Here is a 26,159-nt window from a genome sequence, read left to right on the forward strand (position 1 = left end):
GTATTGAATTAATTGTAAATTGGGGTTTCTAGTCATTTTAAATGTTCTTAAGCATATTTGAGACCAGGTGTTCTGGCCTTTTCTCCACTTTAAGGGATGTGTATTAAACAAAATTTATACTGAATTTAATTTTATTTTTACCCATCATTATTTTTAGTGCTGGGCACGTTACGGCGTTATCGCCTTAACACAGCCAACGCTTAACGGCAATTTTTTTTAAATGCACATTAATGCAGTTATTTAGATATACAGTACATACTGTATATACACTGCATAACTTTTTCATCAGATAGTTTTTATGGCAGGATGCACCTAATAGAGTACATTCCACTTTTTAATACATGTTTCACACAAGTCAATACAATCGTCAACCCTATAAAACAAAAATAAAGGGTGTAAAAAAGTTTTTAAAAATAGTGTTTACTTTAAAAAAATTATGACAGTTGCAACCTACTTTGGTCTTTGCACTGCTTTTGTTAGCTGTTAGCGTAACTGTTTTGTCCATATTGTTTTTTTTCCTCCAAATTGAATTTGTTAGAAAAGGTATTTACAGCAGGCAAAGATTTATTTTGCTCAAAGCTCTCCACTGAACCCCACTTCAAATAATACATCACTGCTGAGTGACGATTAAAAGGTAAAAATCTGTCGACACCTGCAATGGCTAAATTCTGAAGAAGTTGTCTATAAAGCACCAGCTGTTGAAAGCACAGCAAAGTTTGCTGTAAATCAATCTGCCTTTTTTTTATTTATCTTAAGGATCTTAAAATCCTAATGTTAAATTGTCCTGGTCTCACAGCAGGTGTTAGAGTCTGAGCTTGTATTGACTAAAGTAGGTTAGCCATAATATTAAATATACTCACTAATACAAACACACACACACACATACATACACACCCCCTACGGTGGTCATGAGAGCATTTGGCAGCTGATAACAGCAGTACTTTTAGCTTTTTTTTTTTCACTTCAACATTAAGGTCAGCCCTAAAGACATATACATTCCATACACACATCGGCACGCACACACAGTCACACGCCAATCGCATGGCTTCAAAGACCCTCAGTCAACCTGTGAAAAATTCACTTTAAAACATCTTCAAATAAATCAATTTCCTCCTGCTTTAACCATCATCAGAAACATGTTTGAAGTTGTGTTTTTTATTAGCAGAGAGGGCAGGGGATGGTAATAATTTTTCCTCCCTTCCAGTTTCCTCCCCACCCCTTTCCTCCTCCTGCTTTGCACCTCCTTCTGCAGGCTATAAACTTAAGTTACAAGTGTTACTCGGTTCATGCATGTGTTGTCTGAGAGCACACTCCATCATCTAAGTGTGCGTGTGTGCATGTCCGCGCAGATGTGTCAGTGGACTGTACTTTAAAGGAGATGTTTGATGTTTCCTCCTGCAAGCCCTCTTGTTCCCCGAAATTACACTTATAAAAAGAAACAGAGATGTGAAAACACTATCCACCCAAATGTCGTTGAATCTCTCCCCCTGAAGATTATACCCACTCCCATGCATCACAAAAGCTTCACAGAAATCACAAGTTGCATTTTATTCTGTATAGTTTGATTTTACAGAATAAAAGCATAATTGTTAAGGCCGTGTCACACTATAACAATAAAGACAACTTATGCCAACTTATGAAAAGTTTGTCAATCACTAAAGATGTCTAAACGGAAGTTGGAATAAAAACAATCAATGGAAGCCTCTTTTGGATCTATACATACTATAATGCTTACAATTACATTGAATATATAGCCAATATGTCATATAGTGTGTGTGTGTGTGTGTGTGTGTGTGTGTATGTATGTATGTATGTATGTATGTATGTATGTATGTATGTATGTATGTATATATTGTATATATATATATATATATATATATATATATATATATATACACAGTATAGTATATATATATACACAGTATAGTGTGACATGGCCTTTAGACAGAATTGTCTGAAAGGTAAAGACAGTAGACAGGATTAAGGGTCGAGGGCAAAGGAAAGCAAAATGTAAGTAAATGTAATTTCATTGTGCTCCGTACAATGACAATAAAGGCATCATCATCATCATAAAAAGTAAGATTCTACTGGAAAGAAGTGAACACAAAGTTACAGAGACGCGTGAATGTGATTAAGTGGTCTGGTTTCACTTTACACAATCAGATTATATCTGTCCTGGCAATTATATTAGGAAGGTTATCCAAACCACCTCAGTTTGCTCCTGTACGTGTGTGTTAGCAGTTAAATGAGGAAGTAGGGGTGGGGGGTTTCCCAATGAAATTGGACATGGTCTTTCATCATTTAATCACCACGTTATGGTCTGAGAATGACCCTCACCCACTTCTACAGATGCATACACGTCCTCACAGCTTCCCACCTCACATCCCTGCTGTTTCATCTCTCCCTGCTCCCACTCTGGTTGCTGGCTACTTTCATGCACGCGCACACACACTATTATAGGGGTCAGAGTGTTCAGCAGCAGGTGTGTTGATTGGACAGGTGTACTGCTCACTATGTGTCTGTTTGGCCCGTGCTCCCGCTCCAATCATATTTCACCAGCTGGATAAAGACTGGCAGATTAACACTGAGGCAGGCACAGTCCTGCCATCGCAGCAGTGACAATCTCTCCACTGGTTCGTATGGTATTGTCTGCCCTGTCAGTGACTCAACCCTGCAGAGTGGTGTAATGGTTAGACAGACCACCAGATGATCTGACTCAGCATGTAGCCTCCGTACTGATGTGAGACACTGAAATCTCAGCAGGGCCATGGCTGCTGGTTTCAGCCTTTGATTTGTTGCAGGAAGGAATGACGACAATGAGAAGTTATTATTCATTGTTTCCAAACTTTTCTGAACATTTTTACTTAAAGGAATTGAAGGGTGTACTGTCAATATGCTGATAAATGCTTAAGTGATGTCTTTTTAGTATACAACCCCAATTCCAATGAAGTTGGGACATTGTGTAAAACATAAATAAAAACAGAATATGGTGATTTATTTGTTTTTGTGATTATATGGTGATTTACAAATACTTTTCGATCTATATTCAATTGAATACACTACAAAGACAAGATGTTTAATGTTCAAATGGATAAACTTTGTTTGGTTTTTTGCCTTATTTCCCTCTGGGATCAATAAAGTATTTTTGAATTGAATTGAAATATTCACTCATGCAGAATGTGGCTTGGCATTGTATTGCTGAAATAAGCAGAGTGTCCTGAAGAAGACGTGGATTGGATAGCAGCATATGTTGCGACAAAACCTGTAAGTACCTTTCAGCATTAATGGGTACCTTCACATATGTGCAAGTTATCCATGCCATGGGCACTAATACACCCTCATACCATCAGAGATGTTGGCTTTTGAACTTTGCGCTGATACCAATCTGGACAGACCTCTTTGGCCCGGAGGACATGACGTCCATGATTTCCAAAAAAAATTTAAAATGTGGACTCATCAGACCACAGGACACTTTTCCAATTTGTATCAGTCCATCTCTGATGAGCTCAGGCCCAGAGAAACTGACAGCATTTCTGGGTGTTGACTTTGGCTTTGCATAGAGTTTTAACTTGCCCTTGTAGATGTAGAGACGAACTGTATTCACTGACAATGGTTGACTGTAACGTTTCTGAGCCCATGTGCTAATATCTGTTACAGAGTGATGTACAGTATTTTAATGCAGTGCCGCCTGAGGGATCGAAGGTCACGAGAATTCAGTTTTGGTGTTTGGCTTTGCCACTTGCAGAGATTTGTCCAGATTCTTAGAATCTTTTGATTCAGGTGTACTGCTCACTATAATACAGAATAACAGACTGTAGATGAAGAACGTTACTTGCAATTGTACATTGATAAACCTTTTTCTTCAATTGTTGGACTATTTACTCACACAGTTGTTCAAAGTGGTGAACCTCGCCCCATCCTTGCTTGTAAGTGACTTAGCCTTTCGGGGATGCTCTCTTTATACCCAATCATGACACTCACCTGTTTGTAATTACACCTGTTCACCCAAGGAAAGCTCCAAACAGTTGTTTTTTGAGCATTCCTTATCATTTCCAGCCAGCTTTGTTTCCTCTATCTCAGCTTTTTTTTAACTTGTTGCAGGCATCAAATTCAAAATGAGTGAATATTTGATAAAAGCCAAGTGTAACCCCAAAATAATTTTTAATACATTTTAAATAAATATCAAGTGGGGCATCATGGTGAAAGCTAAAAAGTGTATTTGTTTGAACATTAAATATATTGTCTTTGTAGTGAACTCAATTGAATATATGTTGGTTTTGTTTTTGTGTTTTACGCAACGTCTCAACTTCATTGTAATTAAGTTTGCATTTTTTAAAATTTTCTTAGGAAACTGGTCATACACAGCAAACCTTCTTTGACTTGGAAAATAAAATAAATATTTTATATATATTGAAAAAAAACATCACTAGTGACACTAATTTACTAAGAGCAGCCGTTTTAAATCCCACAAACAACCACACAATACAAACCATCCAATTAGTTTCTACAGTGATTGGAAAAAGTGGATAATTGCTTAATCTGCACAATACATCACTGCATTTGTCAACTTTGTTTCTAGTTGGAAATGTGTTTTGCAAAAAAATAAAATTGTATACAATTTTTATTTACAGGAATAAGTCATTAAGAACTAATTTTGTTTCACAGGGAGGTATTATTATATGTTTTTGTTTTCTCTTTCCTCCTGCTGTGATCAGCCAAGGTTTTTAGTTGCCATGATGAAATAATAAGAAACTCAAATCCCTCTGGTGTATATCACAGCTGCTGCCATATTTTTTGACCTTGAGGGCTTATATAAATGGAACTGAAAGTACTGTTTTGTTTAGTTACTTTCTTTTCAGAGACTAGCTAAATAACGATGTGGAGAAACCAGTTTCAAGCAGCAGTTAATTGAAAATGTAATTGACAGATGTGAGGGAGCATGCAGAGCTTTGCCGACTCGGAGAAAAGGTTTATGCAGCTTTGTGTTTCATGAAAAATCACAGAAAAGTGCTGCAAAGATCCAGATTTGCTCACTTAATGACACATTCAAGAATAATGCCAACCATTATTACTTTAGGTTTTGCGAGTTCTTTTTTTTTTCAGTAGATATATTTTTACACAAACATAATTTCTTTCCAAATTTGAATTTAGAACTATTCTAGGTTTAATGTACAAGTTTTCTTTAAGTTCACATTGATCTCTCGTGATTTCCAGGTGCTGGTACCTAAGAGGCTGGAATTCAAAGGGAAGATGATTGAGGTGTACATTTACGAGGCAGGGAAACACTTTATGAAAGGGAAACCAGTAGAAGACAGTGAGCCGTTCACTCCCTCCATCGCTGCGCCTCTTCAAAAGGGAGAAGTGTCTGGTTTGATGCAGGTAACACTCACAAATGCACACACACACCTGAAATAAGTGCATTCTACTAACATTTTTTTTACCACTAAATAATTACTATGGCTAAAGAGAGAGAAATGCAACATAAAAGCAACTCATGATCAAAAAATTTACATTTACAAACTAGAAAAGCAAGGCTCAGGTGGTCAAGTGGTTGTCTTTTAATCAAAGGATCAATCGCTCCTATCCGAGTGGTAAAATATATTTGGGCAATATATTGAAACTCTTATTTTCTCAGCTAAGCTCATCAGTGTTATTGTAGATGTGTATAGCACTGAATATAGAGTGCAAATTAGTTATAAGAACACTGCTTAAGTGTTTGTGTGAACTGATGAATGAAAAACCTTGTAGAGCGCTTTGTTGGAACCTACAGAAGATTAAAAGATGCTAGACAAGTATACAAGTACAGACCATTCATTATAATAACAACAAAAAGCTTCTACTCTGTGCTAAAACACCATATATGTTGATCTCTTCAAATCTCAGAGGAATTAATTTAACAAGCTCAACACAATTCTAATAGTCTCAAATCAGTCTCATATGCAATTCTTTGTTTCACTTTCCTGCATGAGTTAATAACTATATATTAAATGGTGACAAAGATACTAAAAGGTCAGCAATACAGTATTTTCTGACACATATTTGATGATGAAATAAAGACAGCTAAGGAACTTAGGCAGGGTTGGCTAAGTCCTGGTGACAAAACCACAAAATATTTCATACTAATCGTGTGGTTTACATAAAGCAGTGTTGCCCCACCTCACCTGTTATTATAGGAATTCCTCTGAAATGTTGTCCCCATTAATTAAAAAAAGAAAAGAAGAATAACATTGATTGTGAAAAACCCAGTTGATCACAGCTTGCCTGCCAGAGGTGCTTCTTCTATCACTCTTTTAAAGGTCCTGTCACACTTTAACACTTCAGACAACTTATGCCAACGTGTGACAACTTTGTTCAACAATAAAGATTTCTGCATTGAAGATGGGATAAAACAATCCCCTGTAAACCTCTTTTGGACATATACACACTGTAATGCTAACAAGTTGAACAAATTTATAAAATATATGAGTAATTTCTGCATAACATTGTAGTGTGACAGGTCTTAAAGTTTACAACATTCTAAAAGAGGTAAACCAGCAGCTGGGGAATGACATTTACAAGGGAGCTTCTAAAATGTCTCGAAGAAGGGCATAAAATAATAGAATATGCTTTTTCAAGCTGTCCATGCAAAAGCAGGCTGCGGTTTTCAAAAACTGTTCACTCAAAATGCAGCTGCATGGCCTATTGGTTGTAAACATTCAGAACTCAGTGAGAATGCAACAAAAATATCCCCCTTTTTCTTGCTCATTTGAGTCACCAAGTAGACTCCTACAGGCATATCCCACTGAGAGACTGGCTTTAGTGTGGCTGGCTAGCTGGATTATTGACCAGCTAATTTCAACCTGTCAGGCTCCCAGCTTGACTACACAAGGAGCAAAGTAGCAGAAAAGAAGAAAGATTGAGCACAATAAGCATTTTGCTTTAAAAAGCCAAAACAAATTTCATTTTTTATTCTTAGTTTTTGTTTAGCTCTGCCATCTTTATGTTCATTGTTAAAATGAAAACCATGCTGACACTCTGGTTAAAATTAAGGTTTAGACTTTGATCTCAAAATATCAGTAGCTGAAACAAATCTAAATCACTGTTGTGTCTTTAAAACTGCTGCCACTGATTGTCACCAGATTAACTTGTATTCTTGTTTTACTCTCTTTATGCTTATCTGGGCATTAGAATTAAAATAATTAAAATAAATATGATCAAATATAGTATTATAGGTATAATATAGTCATTATTGTGGTAATGTGCTATTGAAGTAGCAGCAGTAATAATAGTTTAATTTCTGTTTTTAAATCAAATGAATTAGATCGTATGATACATTTTAATGTTTTTGTTTCAGTACCATCAGGTTGTTAAACTGTAATAATTTTGTTCAAGTTTATCATGCTGTCAAACTTCCATGCCAGTCCATGCCTAGCGAAAACACTCTGGTATGTGTGGTTTATTTAGGAAGGAATGAGTTTATTTAAAATGAATGTAACAGCTATCTGAATGAAATCACATAACACACAGGTGATGACAGACCCTGTGTGTTCCTGCTCTAAAAACCCGAAAAGCTATGTTTCTAACCAGCTCTTCTGCTTCTTTAACCCTCAACAACCAATACATTTTGAATATTGGTCCTTATTTCAAATCTATGCTTAACTTTGTGGTTTGTGAAAAAGCAGCGGTGTTTCATCCGTGAGATAAGTAATTTTAGATAAGCTTTTGCTGGCTAAACTGTTCTCTATCTTCCTTTTTCACCACACATCGCAGACCCACACAAAACCGTGGTAATGTATCTGTTTCACCGCATGTTATTTTTCACTCTGACTAGCTGTAGCTTATAGCTGAGGACACAGAGCCACAGATCAGAATATGATACACTTTCTAATTTCACACTCCATCAGCCTTTACTTCCAGAGAGGGAGGAGGAAAGAAAGGTACTGACACAGACATGAGAGAAAGGGGGGATGAAGGGGAAAGCAAGCAGAGAAAGAAATGGATAGCAGAGAATTAAATAAAAAAGAAAGGTTATACATCAAGCCAAGTAATATGTCACTCAGCAATAAAAAGTTCAGCAGTGGAGACTGGGCCCTGTAAAATTACTTGGTCATAAAGTCTTCAGTCAGTCCAGCACACGCGCACGCACACACACACACACACACACACACACACACACACACNCACACACACACACACACACACACACACACACACACACACACACACAAAGGCTTACACTTACTAACAAAACAAGCACTCACTCGCCCAAACTCAAATTCTTCCAACAAACAACTTCATGTCCTGGTTTTATTTTGAGAATTTAGATGAGATTTACAGACTTTTTTTTTTCCACAAAAGAATCATACAAACATAACACATCATTAAACACATTGTCATATCTTTCTTCCGGTAACACCTTGGTATATTTTATAATTATTACTTGATATTCTGAGAATTTAAATAGCATAAAGTCCAACACATTTGAACAGTTATGAAGAAGCATCTGTAGAATACAGCTGTAGACAGAGGTCACATTCTGGATGAATTAAAGGCTTAAAGCTGGTTATGAAATGGGTTTTTATGTCCACGGGGAACAACTGTGGTGAGGTGTTTTACCAAAGTACCAAGCTATAGTATAAATAAGTTATTTTTTACATGGTTAAAAAGGAAAAGAAATGGTAAGAAAGTCAGAATAAGAACCACGTAAATAAAGAATCTAAGCTTTTAATTTATTGTTATATTTGAACTTGCAGGAATGTGTTAATACTTGTATATGCTTTCCACAGCATACTGCATGTGCAGTAACCACTTACTTTTGACAAGTGATCTCCAATGAGGCTGCTGATGTCTATTTTTCAGTCCTTATGACCTGCATTGGCTGTTCTTAATGGCTCTTGTGCACAATGCAATAATTGACCTAATGTTGTGGAAACAGCTGTATCTGCAGGCTGCACACACAGCTTTTTTCAGTGCAGAGTCATCTGCTATATGTAATGTCCTTGACAGCTGATTGTATAAATTTCAGTCCTTATAAAATGGCCTACTTAGTCTTTTCCCTATGGCACACATTGTTTATGATTGAATCAATGACTCCTTTCTGTCCAGGTCTTGCAGCTACACGCCAAGTTATGACTCCTTCAGTACTGTGTTAGATCTTCGGTTTGAGGTGTTTGTAATGATAGGCTGTTTGGTTTTTGTCGAACATGGTGAAATGTAATTTTGCCTGAGATTTTTACTTTTTTTCCTGTCCAGTAAATCTTGTTTCAGACATTTGTAGTTTGAAGTCAAAGGCATACTGCTGTTTATTATTTAGAGTTGGACGTGTCGGAGGTAGTCAAAGTTTTATTTAGTGATTTGTTTTGGGGGTTTTTTCCCTCTCATTTATGCTTATGAACTGTTGTGTTTTTTGTCATTGTTCTCTGAAAAATCTAATCCCCAGTGGTGGGCACCAGCCCGCTAAAGCGCATATCCAGTAATTGCGGACCTAAATATTTAGTTAGTGCTTAAGCGGTCGTACAATTTTTTTTATAATTCATAAGCGGATTTGCACTTTCTAAAATTAAAATGCAGTACCGCTAATAACTAATTATCTACCAGTTATCATTATCTTGAACAGCAGAAGGTAAGGCTGTCAAGGAATCACAACACACATGATCTATCCAAACGCACCCCTCCCAGATAAACACACTTATTGGAAAGGTATACATCCTTGCTGACTGTTGCTTTCGGTCACGGTTCTCATTTCCCACAATGCTTTGTGTCTGCTTACGTAGCAGGAAGGCAATGGTTAGAAGTCCCTGTTCCAGCAAAATCAGTTAATGTTTGTAATCCATACTAAAATTTTGTATGTATTGATTTATTTTACTTTACAATCGGAGCTACTTTTTTAAAAATGTTTAAACGCTGGAGCTCAATACTTGACGTAATTGGTCGAAGCAATCGGCCAACGGGGTTAGAGACGCAGAAATAATTTAAAGATGTTATGCTGATGAAGACWGACATCTAGTGGTCAACTGGAGCAACAACATGGAAAACTTTAAAATCCGACCATGCTCTTATTTTGAAGTGAAGATAGTTTCCTGTACTCGACAGATTTAATTTTTGACGGGAAACAAAAGCACTTTCCCGTCAAAAATTAAATCTGTTGTGTACCCAGAATGCATCGCTTCAGTTTTCCAATAAACAGTTTTAAAATTACTTTATTGATGCTTCTTTAATGAAAAATCTACAACAAACAAAAGAAAAAGACAAAGAAGCAGCCGAACTAGCAATCCTCAACAACTTTTAAATATTTACACCAAGAGCCAAAGGTCTGTTTCATGAAATCACATCCCCAGCAATCGGCGGTTGTAGGATTAAGCTGTAAAAGAGTTCATACATCGCTAGTTGGCAGTATTGTGCATATATTGTACATGAATTATTGCCAGCTAGTAAGTGTCAAATTGAACTTGCGCTTTAAAATTAACTTCTGCTAGTTTTTCTATGGCATAAGCGCTTTTGAAGTTGCGGACCTAAATATTTTCATAAGTGCTTTAGAAATTGCAGAGCTAATTTTTGGATTAGCGCTGCCCACCAGCGCTAATACCATTTCTGGCCATAGCAACTCTCAGATGTTTATCTTTAATGTTATTATTGTAAGAAGATGACCTAAAAATAATTTGCAAATAGCATTAATTTTTTTTCCAGACTGATGAGCATGAACAAGCAACTGTTTCTATAAAACCTCTTTCACAATCCTGTCCTGAGGCACTTTTTTTTCTTTTGGTGTGATTTAGATAAGGTCAGATGCAACATGGAGAATAGTTAGTAAACTCTTTGCTGTTATGCCTCTGAGCCACTGAGGGAGTTGGTGACAGAGCTGTTGTGATTTGAAGATACGATGTAATGACAGCAGGCCAGCTGGTGGTGGAGATTTAGAATAGGAGATATCTGACAAAGAGTATATGTGTAGTGCTCCACATATACATCACATAGATATACCACACTATAGTTCTGCAATGCCGTCTTTATTTATGAAACACACATCTTAACGGTACATGGCCACCACAATTAGTGATTTATGAACAGCCAGCCCTAAAAGGGCCTTATCTTTGTGGTCATATTGCAGAACAATTTAGTAAAAAAGGAAGATTTTTGGTAATATACTCCCTCCTTTGAATTGTGTTGTTTTCAAGCAGACATTTTCCAAAACTTCATTGATTTGTGTTAGTGGTGCACACTCTCAATTTTTGTCGATCAAGCAGATTTGATTAGTATCAGCTGGTTTTTACTTATTCTTGTAATTCAATTGAACTCTTTAAAGATACACTTAGTTTTCCAAACATGACTCCAGGATTTTTACTTTGCTTGGTAAATAAATAACTCAGTGTATTTGGTTGGTTTTTAAATGAATGCTGTTCTGGTAGGGAACATCATTCTTAACATTATGTCCTGATCAGTCAAACTTTAGAATTACTTTCTTGTTTTACTGTGATGTATACTCATGTCTCAGAATATTCATTTTACAAACACTCATCGGGCCCTGGCCTACATATCAGAAAACCCTCTATTTTCTCCAAGACTCTGCGTGACTCCACCACATACTGAGCTGAACGTGTGTGTTTGAGATGAATGTGTGATTATCGGAAGGCTGATATTCAACCGCATGTCTTGCAGTAAGGTCTATAATTACAAGCTTTTTGCAGGAGAGCAACAAAAAAAGAATAAAGCACCAGAGAAAGAGGCACAGTGTGATGAGTTGCCTGATTGCCAGGCGAGTGCAAAGAAGGCAGTCTTCACTTTGTCGTTTTATCTCAGATGAAGAAGAGCAATGTAAGGGAGTGTGAGAAAAAGAGTAGTTTATAAGTGTGTGATTGGGTAGGCTGAGAGACCATCTAAGGTCTGTAATACATGTTTGTCAGGAAAGGAGCAAAGTGAAAGATCTATCATGCTCGAAATAGGGAGAGAAATGATTATATACTAGCCAGCATCCATACTGATGAGTGGGAGTGAGGCAATATGGCTGAATGTAGAGATGTGTAGAAAAGTGAAGTATAATGAAAGTCTGTTAAGATGGCTGTGAAAGGATGAATATGAGAGTACATGGAGATATGACTGCATGATGATGTGAAACTTGTTGACTGCGCTGCAGACAATTATATGCATTCAGGAAAATCTACACAGATAATACAGTTATAGATGGGTGATTAGGAAAGGATAGAAGAGCTCTGTCTACATGTGTCCATAAAGGTCAAGATGAAACAGAGGATGAGCTTGAACTTTATGCTTTACATGACAATTAGTTTTCCTGCCAAAGCTAATGTCAAATTTATATCATAAGAAGTTGAATCGTTTCTTAGTAATGATGAAAGGAAAAAGTTATTTTGTAACAACAGTTTTTATGCATTATAACTTAAAAAGATCATTTCTTTGTGATTTTATTCCCCCTACTTTAATCCTTGATTTTCGATAAGCCTTATGTCCTTAATAACCTCAAATTGTGCTGGTTACATGAATTCAGCACTGTAAACTGTTAAGGAGGAATTTGTTTCACTGGACACATCATCCGGTGAAACAACAACTCTTCCATGGCATGACAGCTTCATTAGGAGCCTTTATGATTTTGTTATTTCATTCCAAGATAAAGGACCCTGGTTTTTCAGAGAGATAAATTGCTTTTATTGACACAGATGAAATCTTCCCCCTCTGTCCTTTCTTTCTGTCTTTTACTTTTTCCATGTCTGTCAGTCCTTCATTCACCAAAATAGCACTTTCAGCAGAAGTGGGGAAGGACAGTAAATGGGTCCTTTGGTGGGGCACAAAAGCAGAGCAGGCACTCAGCAGCAAAGAGAAAGAGAAAGCCCCTTCACCTGTTCTCATACCCAGATGAAATTAAATGATAGAGGAGAGAGGCCAAGGAAAAAAATGAAGCAGGAATGAAGGACAGCGAGTGAAGTAGATGGAGAGATGAGGAGAGAGAGAAGCAGGATGGAGAGTCATCTAATAATCAGCTCTTTTCACAGCATATTTCCTCAAGAAGACCAAGAGAGTAGCAGAGTGAAGAAAATGGTCTGATTTGTCCACAAGTGAACAAGCTGCCAGTTTGTGTGGAAAACCACATAGGAGAAGAAAGAGCTGGAAATATGCTGGATCCTATACTGCGTCCCACTATAACCAAGGGCTACAATTAGAAAACTACAATTATTTAGGAATAAAGACCTGTCAGAAAAAGCTGTTAAGGCTTTTTAACGTTTCAGCTGTCCTCTCTGCTCAATGCACTGTTTTCTACTGATACACATTGGTTCCAGAAACTAGGTTTTCTTAAGAACTGGAGCAAGTACAGCTCCTACAAGATATTTCAGCTTGGTAATACATCTCCCAGTCATCCTCTCATACATATACATCAATGTTAAGCTATTTTTTGTAAATAAACTATAAATATAGATCATTATGAAACTATATTTGGAATGAAATCATAAACTTTCATTTTTAAGATGCGTTTTGCAATAAAATCAAAGTAAAGAAATATTTTTCCTGCTGCTTGTCTGGTGGAGCTGTGTGGAAAAGGTGTGGGAGTAGGGTGATCTGTGGGGGGAGAGCTCGCTGCAGACTAAGCTCCAGGGAGGTGCTTTGGGTTAATAGGCAGTGCTTTGTACCAACAAGTATTTATGCAGCTCCACTTGCCTACCACAGGAGGTTTCTTAAACATGCATGAATGAGTCAAAGCAACACTCTGGGTATGTTTTTGATGACGTAATGACATTATACCAAGATATAAACTCTAAAAAGTTCATTTTGCTTAATACACCCCCTTTAAACGAACGTAATTATGTGCTGACATTGTGAGGAAAAAACATTTATTTTCTTTTTTCTTTTCTTTTGCTTACAGACTAAATGGTTACTAAAACATAAGATTAAATGTTTAAGTTCCAACTGTGATTTTACCACAATGTGCTTCAGATGTGTAAAAAAAATTTTCGTTTCAGAAGAAATATTTGCAGCCTCGTGTTTTCTTCTTCGAGCGGTGCAGTTAAATTCACTAAGATAAAATATGTTGGAGGTCAGCGTTGCTTGTACTTTGCATCATATTACCTAAACTACATCAAGACAGAAAAACACTGCCATAGTCCATTAGTTTATTAGTGAATCTAATTATACACATATGCAGATTCCTGGTGAGCTCATGTTTTTATGCTCATGTACATTGATGCTAACCCCCTCCAGTGAGTCTGGCACACTCCGGCTGGCTGGAGGCTATTTCGTTATGAATATAGACAAAACTCTAGCATGCCTGACACACACAATGAAGCTTCTTCTAATTTGTGAGGTTTTTGGTTTTATTTTTTACTTTTTCAGTTCTTTTTATTGGTTTTTATACATTAGCATGCAACCGTTATGTACAATTGCTTTGATATTGCGATATGCTTGCTCATCGTCAAATAGTGATACACAAACATTAAACAGTTTTTTTTTTTTTTGTTAAGCTGCAGTCAATCCTTTCCATTTCATTTACAACCTTTTAGATTTAAAGTGTCAAAAGCTTATGCTGGACCTTTGGGTGACTTTGTTTTCTGTAAAAACAAACAATTCATTCTGCTTTCAGAACAGCTGGCAGATCTGTTTTAAGGCTTTTGCTTAATGGGTCAAACTAAATTGCGTGACCTAAACTTGTGAACCAAGTCAGACTAACAGGAATAAATGTTAAACCATCATAATATCTGTCAGATTATAATCTGACATGTCAAATTGGATTAGAAGACCTCATTTTGGGGAGATTTTGAGCATTTTAAATGTCATGGGGCTCTAGATTTCCCTTGAAGTGAGCTTTGTTTGTGAATTTCAGTTGAAAGATGTGAATCAGAAAACATTTAGCCAAAGACTGGAATGAAAATAGACAAGATATTACAGTAATTTTTAGTGGCTTTTGACTTTTCATTTTTCTTAGAATTAAACCTCATAAGCACAGCATGTTCTCATCAGTGTTAATAATGCAGTTTAGGTTAATTTTGAACAAAGCCTTACTTGTTGTTATTTGATTAATTTTTCTTTCAAGGTCATAAAAACAGAACTATCTTGCACAGTCCTATTCATTCCATTGTTTATATTTTCTGTATATTTTTTACTATTTTGGACATAAAAACATCTAATCTGACTTTTTTGTTGTTTTTTATGTTATTAAACAGCTGTCTTTAAAATAGACAGTAGAATAATTTCAATTTATTAATTATTGGCAGATCATTGCTTCTCCTGATTATGAAATGCACATATTAATTGCTCCTTGGTAAAATACTTTCTGTAATTATAGCATGAATATATACATGATTACAGTCTGTCTAGAATGACTTGTGATACTGTCATATTAGGTCATGTAACTTTGAGCATTTGTAGTTGTTGTTCTTTAGGCTGTTCTCTTCTGTAAGGGTTTTGTTTTACACCAGATGTCCTTCCCTGACTTGTTTTTTTTTTTATCCAGGTTCTAGAAAACACTGCTCCTGTTTTCTCTTCAGCCTTGGATGGCTGCTGTGTCAGTTGCATGGATGATAATTATGTTTTGGCACAGTTTGTTGAGGTACTTTTAAACATTTTGTCATTAAAGACATTCTTGAGTGATTTTTATCAGTTCATCTAATGAAGAGGAAACACATTGGTAATGGCAGAGGTGTATAAAGTATAATCAGGAAAGTAAAAGTAGAAGTAAAAGTACTTTTACACACACAATAAAAAAAGGAAGTGTTGAATTCACTTACCTGAGTTATGTCAACTGGTTTCAATAAACCGAGTTGAGTAATTTTACTCACCTTGGTTTAATGGATCTAGTGGCCTTTCCCATAGTCAAAAGGTTTGCATCTGCAGATTAGACCATGGTTTTTTCACTGCTTTTGCTGTGTCATTGTATCTTGAGCTCAGATTTGAAAACAAACGCATCTCTCTTCAGGAGGAAGTAACGTAGTAATGCCTTACCTCTGTCCGTCAGTCTTAAGAGCTAATCCATGGGTAGCAGTCTGTTGATGTCAAAATCGTAAGCGTGCAGTACTCGGTTCTACCTGCTTAGAACCACCTCAGAGTGTGTGGTTGGAACCGGAAATGGAGACATGGCCGAGGCTGAACTGAGGAGAACCACATACAGGTGTGTGAGTGGAGAGGGGACTTTACTCACACCTACAGGTAAATCAGAAGTCGTGTTTCCATCAAGGTTTTTTAATGCGCATTTTGAAGTATCGCATCAGAAAAGGTGAATCGAAACGGCATGATTCGAAAAAAATTTAATTCGCATAAAAGTTGACACGCTCGCTTGAGGTGGTTTTTGTTTTTTTTTTTTAAAAAGACTTATTGCGCAAAAGGACAGATGGAAACACATTTGCCGAATAAGTTCTGACGTAGCGAACATTTACCTGACATGGTGATCAGCTGTTCCCACTGTCTGTCCAAAACTGGTACCGGTACCAGAGCGACTGCAGCCGCGACTGGCAGCAGGACCCTCCTCCTGCTGTCGACATATTCTCAGTTATTCCCGTAACGTGAAGAGAATTGCATTTCTTTCTCTACGTCTCTAGACAGCAGTAATATCACCAGAACTAGTTGATATGACAGAATAATTACAACTTTCCCGATAGTAGCAACACGTTCCTGATAACTTCTCTCCATTTTCCTGAGATGCGACTTTTACTTCCTGTTCACTACACATATGCATCTGACGTAACTGATTTGCTTCAAGCCAGTTGATGGAAACACGTCTGATTCACATTTATTCATTCTTTCCTTTTTGCAAAATTTAAAAAATTTGCTCAAAATTAGATTTAGAATTGGATGGAAACACGGCTACTAGCAGTTACTAATAGACTAGCATGCATGTTTTTGGTCTACTTGTGAGAAACCACATGTACAGGGAGAGCATGCACACTCAACCCAAAAAGGCTGGCCGTGAGGCGATCCTGCGACCTTGTCGCTGTGGTGCAACAACTTTAACCACTGCGCCAAAAACTGTCAGTAGAAGATGAATTTTTAGTAAGTAGGCTCTTCTTACATTAACATAACTCCATAATTTGAACTTATTCATGCAGTGATTTAAAGAGTGGTTTAAACTGGTAAATGTCTTGGAATGGCCCAGTTAGAGCCCAAATATCAGTCCGAGAATCTCTGGTTTGATTTAAAGATTGCTTGTACACTAGCAGCACCTGTCTAAAGTAAAAGACCTGAATGAGTTTTGCCAAAAAGAAAGGGCAATAGTTCTAATGACTAGATGTGCCAAGCTCTGTGTCGCTGTAATTGCTGTAAAAGGTGGCTTTACAAATTAAATCATGGTCATGTTGTGTTAAAAAACACCACCCAAAAAGGATACAAAACAGACAAAATGCCAAAGAGGATGAATACTTTTGCAACCCACTGTAACTCAACATTCTACCATAAATAACCCTTTGCTCTCTTGTAAGAACAGATCCAGCACACTGGCATTGTCTGTTTGGCTTTGTGGAATTAGCCATGACCAAAGAACCTGCTACAGTATCCGTTTACACACACACACCACACTTTTATGATCTGTCTGTCTGTGTGTGTGTGTGAAGAGTGACTCTGACAGCTGGTGAGGATCATGTTAGAAATGTGACCACTGTGCATTATACTCTTTGGCTCCAGTAACGTTTTGTGCATGCCACAGTGTTCGTCTTTCACTGGATATGTCAGTGTTTCAGTGAAAGCTGCAGTAGACTGTGAAAGGTGCACATGCGGAATGACAGCAGGGTTTTTCTTTCTTTCTTTCTTTCTTTCTTTCTTTCTTTCTTTCTTTCTTTCTTTCTTTCTTTCTTTCTTTCTTTCTTTCTTTCTTTCTTTCTTTCNTCTTTCTTTCTTTCTTTCTTTCTTTCTTTCTTTCTTTCTTTCTTTCTTTCTTTCTTTCTTTCTTTCTTTCTGTCTTTCTTTCTTTCTGTCTTTCTATCGCTTGCTTGCTTGCTTGCCAGGAGACGGGGTTGGACTTTTGAGGAAAAAGTTTCTTGCTACATTAGCCAGTCTGGTACCCCAGTGTAGTATTAGATGATTTTCAGGGGGGATTATTTTGGTCTGTTCCACTGCTGTGAGCAAAGAGACAGACAATATCCACCACAGGTCTACAGACACACATGCACACAAACACACACTCCCAGTAATTCTCGCTCTCTTTCTGACCGACAAAATGTACAAACTCAGCATGCCAGCTAGCAGGTGGTGAACTATCACTGAAAGCCACATCTCTCATTTTTTCCCCTGCTCCCTTTCTTCCACTTCTTATTTTTTTTTACCTCTTTCTTTGCTCCCTTCCTCCCATCTCTCCCCACTGTGCTGACAAGCACCTACTGGCACTTGGATTTTCACTTATCCTCCCTACTAGTAATAGATTTTAGACTGTACTATTCAGTCAGCCTCCAGGCACCCCGTTGTTAAAAGACACCTGCAGAGAGATAGATAAATAAAAGCATCAAGAAGAAGGCACTGCATTTGGCCTGTCAGCACAGTGAACGATAGTAGTTTAGTTTCTCAACTTTATCGCAACTTTTATGCTCTCAGTAAATCTCTCCTTTTTAAGGTTTGTATTAAATATTCATTTTACCTCTTGTTAAAATGTGGGAGGGGGGGATCCAATTTGCATGTGTTTTTGGGAGAGCTTTTTGTCCTGTTTAGATGCAGTTTTTCCTAATCATTTATGGTTTTAACTGTACACTTTTTCCTCTTTTCTCACACAACATGTGTTCATCTTTAAAAGAAAGAGCTCTTTGAAAACTTTACAGTCCTGGGGTTTAGTCACAAATGCTTTTGGTACTTTTAGGTATTAACCCTATCCCAGGAGAAGCGTACAATGTGCCCTACCTAAAACCATTATCATAATTTTGAAGCAAAATAAAAAATACCCTGATATAACATTTGCCAGTAAGCAGTCTAAAGGGAATCCTACATTAAGAAAATGCGGATTTATCATCCAGACTCATGTTACCGAGTCTCTGTTCATCGATGTGTCACAGAGGCGTTGTCGGTTATTGAATCCATCCTCCATTGTGTACTGTAACACAGGAAACCATTCATATTGGTGCTGTGAAAACACGACTGGGTGACAGGGTGGCATTTGTAACCATGAGTGAGCAGTGGACAGAGCCTGAGTAATGTTGAGACAGAGTAGACGTGGTACAACACTTACAGAGACAGACTGGAGTTAACTTTTTTATTTTAAAAACTGTTTTTGAGCCAATTCTCATTTCATTCAAATTTGCTTCCAAGCAGCCAGACTTTATAATATTAATTTTTATAATCTGGTGTTGATCAACCATTTCTAAGTCTTTGAAGAATTTTTTTCTGACTTTTTTTCATTTTCAGTTTAGTACTTGATCTTGTTCGGAAAGGAAAGGTGTGAGTCATGTCTTGTTTTGCTAATCCACTTAACTCCTGATCTATAACCTGACTTATTATTTAGGATTTAAAAGGATCCTTATGTAACTAACAGGCCTTTGCTGTGTTGGCACATAACAAAGAACCTGTTTAAAATAGAATCTTTAAGATTTTTGTTAACAATAGCCTGTCATAAAGTCTGAAGTTTGTTCTAATTTCTTTAGCCGACTTTATTAAAATGCCAAGGATAACTCAGTTTGACACTTAAAACAGTATTCAAAGAGCCATTAACTGAACACTTGAAATTCAGTCAATGATCAACTTTAGGATGTTGCATCTCTCAGGTCAAAGGTCTTTGCTGGATTCTTTCTATGCTCTTAAAATGTAACTATTTTTTAAGCACACACTACACAACATAATGTCATGGTCAGGTTAAGGACTGAACTGAAAATGAGAGGAAAAGCCAAACAATGATCAAATAAAAAAGTTTAAAGTCCTTCAGAAGGTTTCACAAATTATTGGTCAAAACCACTTTAAAAGATTATAATAAAGCCTGGCACCTTGGAAGTAAAATGCAAAAGAAATGAGTGGTGGTTTAAGAATTTTTGCACAGTTTTGTAGATAAAAGAACAAAATAAAGTATTAAAAGCTTAGCTTTTGTGGTACTAAATAACTAAAATGCCCAAGTTTTCATTTCTGAAATATCTCTTAAACGGTCTTGCTTTGTCGTTGTGAAGAATAATTGGTGGATTGAGGAAAAAATCTTAAAAGCTAATTTAATTTAAGGCCTTTCATTGCTTGAGGATTGTGTATGACCCACTGCCTTTCTTACTAGGATTTTAAATGGAGATCATCTTATGATGAAAAGGGACAGAGAAATGGCCATTTTGGTCAAACTTTGTAAATGATGTATTCCACAGTTGTGCCAGACTGTGTTGGATGTGAAAAATTTGGTTTATGCTTCAATGTGACATGAGACAGCAGATAGGTGATTATGTCATTTTGGACATCGTTTTCTGACAGAGTAGACTGAAGACGTGGTGGGAAGAAAATTATAATTTCTCCTGTGCCCTCACACATCACTCCCATTGTAGCATAGCTCATAGCTAAGCTTATAAGCAATAGTGATAGCAGGATCGATTTCCAAGATGCAACTCCCCAGAGGGTGACATTGCGGATCTCTCCAAGTCAAGATATTTATTTGTCTATTTGTACTTTTTACTCTTCTTTTGGAGTCAAGACACACTTTGGAAATGTCTTCTATGGTGACCTCATTAAAATTGAGAAAGCGAAGTCACTTCTGACTTTTCAAACCTCTCTTGCTGGAATTACATCCGGAGCTAGCATGCTATGCTAACTTGATGCCGGGCCAGCTCCTGATGAAGAGCTTACCTGACAACAACAGGCCAAAGAAGAGATGTGGCAGGTGAGGAGGAGCTTAGCGAAGGCTTCAGTGCTTGTTAGCAATGATAGGCTAACCCTCCCGGTCATACTTTTTGCAAATATTCAGTCTCTGGAAAACAAAGTAGACGAGCTCCATGCCCTAATCTCTGCAATACAGAATTGTTCCATATTATGCTTCTGCAAAACCTGGGTAGGGGAGAGGATGCCTGATGAGGCAATAACACCAGTTGGATACATGATTTTCAGAGAGGTAAGATTAGTGGAAGAGTAAGTCTTGTTCTGAAAACATGGAATACCTGACTCTGAAGCTTTGGCCATTTTATCTGCCCAGAGGACTGCAATGCATTATTGTGAGTCTTGTGTATATCCCCCCTACTGCTAAAGAGGAGGCTGCACTGAAGAAGCTACACAGCCATTATCTAGCCAGGAAAGCTAATGGAGAAGCTGATAGACCTTGGTGTCCCAACTCCCACCTGGAACTGGATTCCAGACTTCTTGACAGACAGACCACAGGTGGTGAGAATGGAAGGACAGGAATCGGCTGTGCTCACTTTCAGCACAGGATCCCCGCAGGGATTTTGCCTCAGTTCAAAATGTTTTACCCTGTACACCCATGACTGTGTCTCCACCCAGGAAAATACCATTATAATTAAATAATGGTATTTTTATTAAATGATACCACCATATTGGGACTTATCAAGGAAGAAGACAATTTAGAATACAGAAACCTAGACAGCATCTTTACTTATGGAGACAAAAATAACGTCATCCTCAAAACAGACAAGACGAAAAATATAATACTGGACTTCAGGAAGAACCCCTCCCCACTACAGCCTCTCATCATTAAAGGGACTGAGGTGATGGGGTCGACAGCTACAGATTCCTGGGATTGCAGGGTACATTGTACCTGAGCCGGAGTCTTAACACCACAGCTCCAGACAAAAAAGCCCAACAAAGGCCTCTCAGGAAAGCTGGTCTGAATCAGAGCCCTCTCATCCAGGCCTACAGAGGTCTGATAGAGAACGTCCTAACCACAGGCAATACTGTCTGGTACAAGAACACCACAGAAGCAGAAAGGAAGGCTCTGCAAAGAGTCCTAAAGACTTCTGATAGAATTGTAGGGACAAAACTTCCTTCCATGGACTCAGTGCTCAGCGCTGTCAAAACAGAGCAGAGAGAATTACGGAGGGCTCACTCCAACCAGCTTACTCTCTGCTCAGAAACAAACACTGTACATATAGCAGAGCTGTCACAGTCTGTGTTTCTTCTGCTTTTAGTTTTCTAATGTTTCAGTGTTTCCCTGTGTGTTCTGTCGTTCCTCCTGCTCACATCATTCATCTTGTGTCTCCTCCAGGTGTTTCTTGTTGTCTCCTTAAGTTCTCCCTTTATATTCTGTGTCCTGTCTTCGGTGTTTATCTGATCATTGTGCCGTTTCCCCAGCCTGTGTGGTTATCTTCCATGCTCCTTTGGGTTCTTGTGTCCTCCTGAGAAGTTTCTGTAAGAGTTTTTGAGCTGCCCCATCAGCCTTTTGATTTATTAAATACTTTATTTTTGCACTTCGGGATTTTTGCCTGCAACCTCACAAGAGCAGAGCAGAGCAGACAGTGTCATACACAGAACAAGTTTTTTAATAGTTTTTTTTCCTGCCACCATTAGACTGATGGCTAAACAAAATGACTGAGCAGGTGCAAAATTACTGTGTAAATATAGTGTAGATGTATTTTATTATTTTTATTTCTGTGTTAAGTGCTATTTGACATGTTTGACTATGATACTGAGAGCTCTGCACAAGAATTTCAATATACATGCACTCCTGGTTTATTCACAAATGGCAATAAAGTTCTTTGAATCAAGATTTTTTTTTAATTCAATGATGTGTCTGTTGTGTTGGGTTAATAGTCAGAGGAGGATTTTCTTTTCTTGTTAACGGCGGAGCTGGAAGAATGACTGAACGTCAGTTACAAGTTTACGTAGTCAGTAGTACCACACCAGCTGCTCATCAAAGCTGTTCATCTTGGTGATTTAACAAACTGCTTTTGTGAATGGATCAGCTAAATAACGTGCAGAAAGAAGCGCTGCTCGGAGTGCAGCTCTGCATGAACAAATTCACCCACAAAGTTCTGACCGATCTCACACTGAGAGCCACAAGGGCCTCAGAACAGAGTTCTGACTGGGGGCACTGCACTCGATGGGTGTTAGGGATAACAGATGTGGAAGCTACACACATTTTTTTGTCACTCAGCAAGGTGAACAAGACATGCAACTTAAAGTATAAACCAAGCTTTAGAGCTGAATGTGTATTGAGGACGTCTCGGCTGCCACCACACCCAGTTGCAGCTCAGTGTGTGTAAAATTGCCTACATTTTAGCCACTCTTGTGTTGGATGAAGTCAGTTTGGTTTTGTGAGCATCTCAATTTGAGTCAACTCCAAAAGTTACTCAGTTGTCGATGTATGTCATATGATTACTTTTAAAAAGTTTAAATAAAATCCATACTTTGACTCATCAGATATTTTGCAAGCACAACAGACAAACGAACTATCATGCAAGCAAAAATGTTATCAGTTTTTGTTATACATTTTTTAATCAGCTGTTGGTAGTTGTTTATAATTTTCTCATCAAACAGATCAACCATACTAAGAAGGGATTAGATTGTCATTTGAAACATACAATAAAGAAGGTTTGAAATGTATTTTTATAGCCAATCATACATCTGTTTAATATTTAACACAGAAGCTTGTTGAATAACATGGAGTGTGGAAAAAAATGAAGAGACTAAGTCAATATTCTGACAGTATGATAGATATCAAAGTCAAACCTGTTACAATTAGCCACACAGGTCACTTGGACAAAGGCTAGTCTGGATATTCAGATCAATTCCTCAATATTACTCTGCATAATTTACTGTAACAAAATGTCATTTTACCAACTGTCATTCAGAAGATATCCTCTAGGCACTTCAAGGTAATCCAGATCGATTTCCACTCCACCCAGAAATGCTCTCCCATGGCAGCGTTCTCATCCTATTTGTTTAATGCTTAAATTAAAATGACCCCTTCCTGTGCCGAGGTAATTATTTGTTTAGAAATCATCTGGCTTAGCTTCACATTTCACTGCAGATTTCTGCTATTTTTACCTCCAGACAAAATCAAATAATCAGACAGAATCATGATAAGCGAGGGAGGCTGAAAACCATCAACATATCAGCTCAATAACATAAACACTACCAGTAAATAGGAAAAAATATCAGTTAAGACATGTAAGTTTGGTTATTAGTGGCATGCAACCACCTTAGAGCAAAATGTTCACTGCTTTGCATCTCAAGACAACAATGAGCTTTGTTTTGACTCCAATGCTGTAAGAGAACTTTTCTCATTTTTCATTTTTCCTCCTCGAATACATCAACATGTCTTCTCATCTGCTTCATTCAACAGACAGCACTCTGCCATAATTAGATCAGTGCTAAACTGCATTAACCGTGTACACAGTTAAAGTAATTGAAAAGCACTCATTTGCATAAACAAACGGCTGTTTCCATGATAGCTTTCATTCATAACATATTAAAAGAAGCACTCCATCAAAAAAATCAGTTTATCAGTATTATTGTTGTCAAAATGAAACTTAAGTTCTAAAGTGTAGGAGTTAAAGGCAAACATCACTGAGCTAGATCATTAATCTTTTCTATAGAATGTAATACCAAGGCGCAATTATTGTGTATTTCATAATCACTGCCAGCGAAGATCTGTCAAGAGCAACACAGTTTCTCCTAAAAAAATCAAGAAGTTTTATGACAAAATTATAGTTTGACAAATCCATGTTGTAAAATAAGCACAATCAGAGCTTCTCTCATCCTCTTTCTCTTATGCTCTATATCACTGTTTTCCATCATTCACTGTCTCCTCTCTTTAAGGATCAGTGTATTTTTAATTGTTCAACACATATAGACTAAATTCAGCTCTCTAAATATAGAAACTAATCCAGTTGCATTACCCAAAAGCCAAGTTATGCTGTTTTTGTTTTTGACTGGCATCCAGATTATTTAATCCAAAAACGGCTCTGTAAAAATATAAAATATGAACTTAACTGGAGCTGTAGTGAAATCTGTCAAATTAATTGAGCGTTTCTTTTGCACACATCAGAGGGATATTGCACAGTTTGATTACTGTCAGCTCAATCTGTTTGAAGAGGAGGGCAATCAGAAAAACCTCCCAGTCAAGCAGTCAGTTAGGTAACAAATTATTAAAGAGGTTAGGATGGTAATCGATAAAAAAGCTCTGCTTCTCTAAATGTGAGTTGAAGGAACTTATGCAATCGGTATGATTCTCTCCACAGGAGCGTGTGGTGAAAGGAGTCAGAGGAGCTGCTTCTGCACCGCCGGATTCTGCCTTTTTGATTGGCTCCTATAGTTTGGACAAAGACGTGCTGAAGAGGCTGGGGATCGGACTCGCACTGGCAGCAGCCATTTTGGCCTTTATTGTGGAGAAGTTATACTGAAACAAACACAATCGATATCAGTATCTTAGGTTTACACTCAAAACACTTTTATACGAGCAGATACGGGACAAAGGAAAAGGCAAAATGTTTTAATCGACAGAATGATTACATCTTGACTTTGTCCATTGAAGGATAAAAATGTTTTGGAGAATTATAATTTTTCTTTTTAGTTTCGGGTTCTGTTTTACAGAAAAATAAATCACAACTCAGCAAATATGTTTTGGAGGACTGAACTACTGTTGCTTATGTAATTATTCATTCATGCCAAAATATTTATTTAAAAGAAACTTTTTTTTTCTAGCGACATGACAAATCTCATTTAGGATATTTGAACAAGTTTGTTTCAATATTCAAAATATTTGTCTTTTTCTTCTGGTTAAAAATTAAATCAACTGTAAAACATTAAATGATAACAAAACCATCACACCATAATTTTCTCTCAGTTTGTTGCCACAACACAGTCATTTGTTTTCTCTGAATGTGTTTACCTACTCTGCTTCTTATATTAAAGAGTGTTTCATATTCTCTCCTTTATTTATAGCTGTATTTACTTTATACCATCTCATGATATAATTTACCAGCTGAAAACAGTTTTCTGTAGGAACATATCCTGTTTCAATAATATCCCTTTTTTTCTTGATAAATCAAAGAAGTGAAAGACCACAGTACAATTTTGGAACAAAATTTAGATTATTATTTTTTTTTTTTATTATTTGAACAGTATCACAAATGCATCCATAACATGGATGAGTTTAAGCTAAAGTCAGTTTTATTAAGAAGCAGCTTTAAGAACAAAAGTGGTTGACCAAAGTTTTGTACACATAAAAAGTCCATAAATCTAGACAAGTCAATAAGAAAATACAACTAAAATAGCACAATAAAAATACAGACTTTCAAAGAAAGTGTGTTGTCAAAATAACTCCCAGGTTTTGTGAAAAAGGGGGTGGTGATGTAAAA

General features: G+C 37.1%; 1 protein-coding gene across 1 annotated transcript in view; it reads left to right on the forward strand.

Moving 5' to 3' along the window:
* cdkal1 (CDK5 regulatory subunit associated protein 1-like 1) overlaps positions 1-25,626 on the forward strand; it is a 276,863-nt gene extending 251,237 nt beyond the window's left edge. Inside the window, exons 14-15 of the mRNA XM_014014250.1 lie at positions 5,215-5,379; positions 25,041-25,626. Of these exons, the coding sequence (XP_013869704.1) occupies positions 5,215-5,379; positions 25,041-25,202 (327 nt within the window). The 3' untranslated portion in view covers positions 25,203-25,626. The remainder of the gene's footprint in view (positions 1-5,214; positions 5,380-25,040) is intronic.
* Positions 25,627-26,159: the final 533 nt, after the last annotated feature.

The sequence above is a fragment of the Austrofundulus limnaeus genome, unplaced genomic scaffold (assembly GCF_001266775.1).
Source record: "Austrofundulus limnaeus strain Quisiro unplaced genomic scaffold, Austrofundulus_limnaeus-1.0 Scaffold112, whole genome shotgun sequence".
Taxonomy (NCBI): Eukaryota; Metazoa; Chordata; class Actinopteri; order Cyprinodontiformes; family Rivulidae; genus Austrofundulus; species Austrofundulus limnaeus.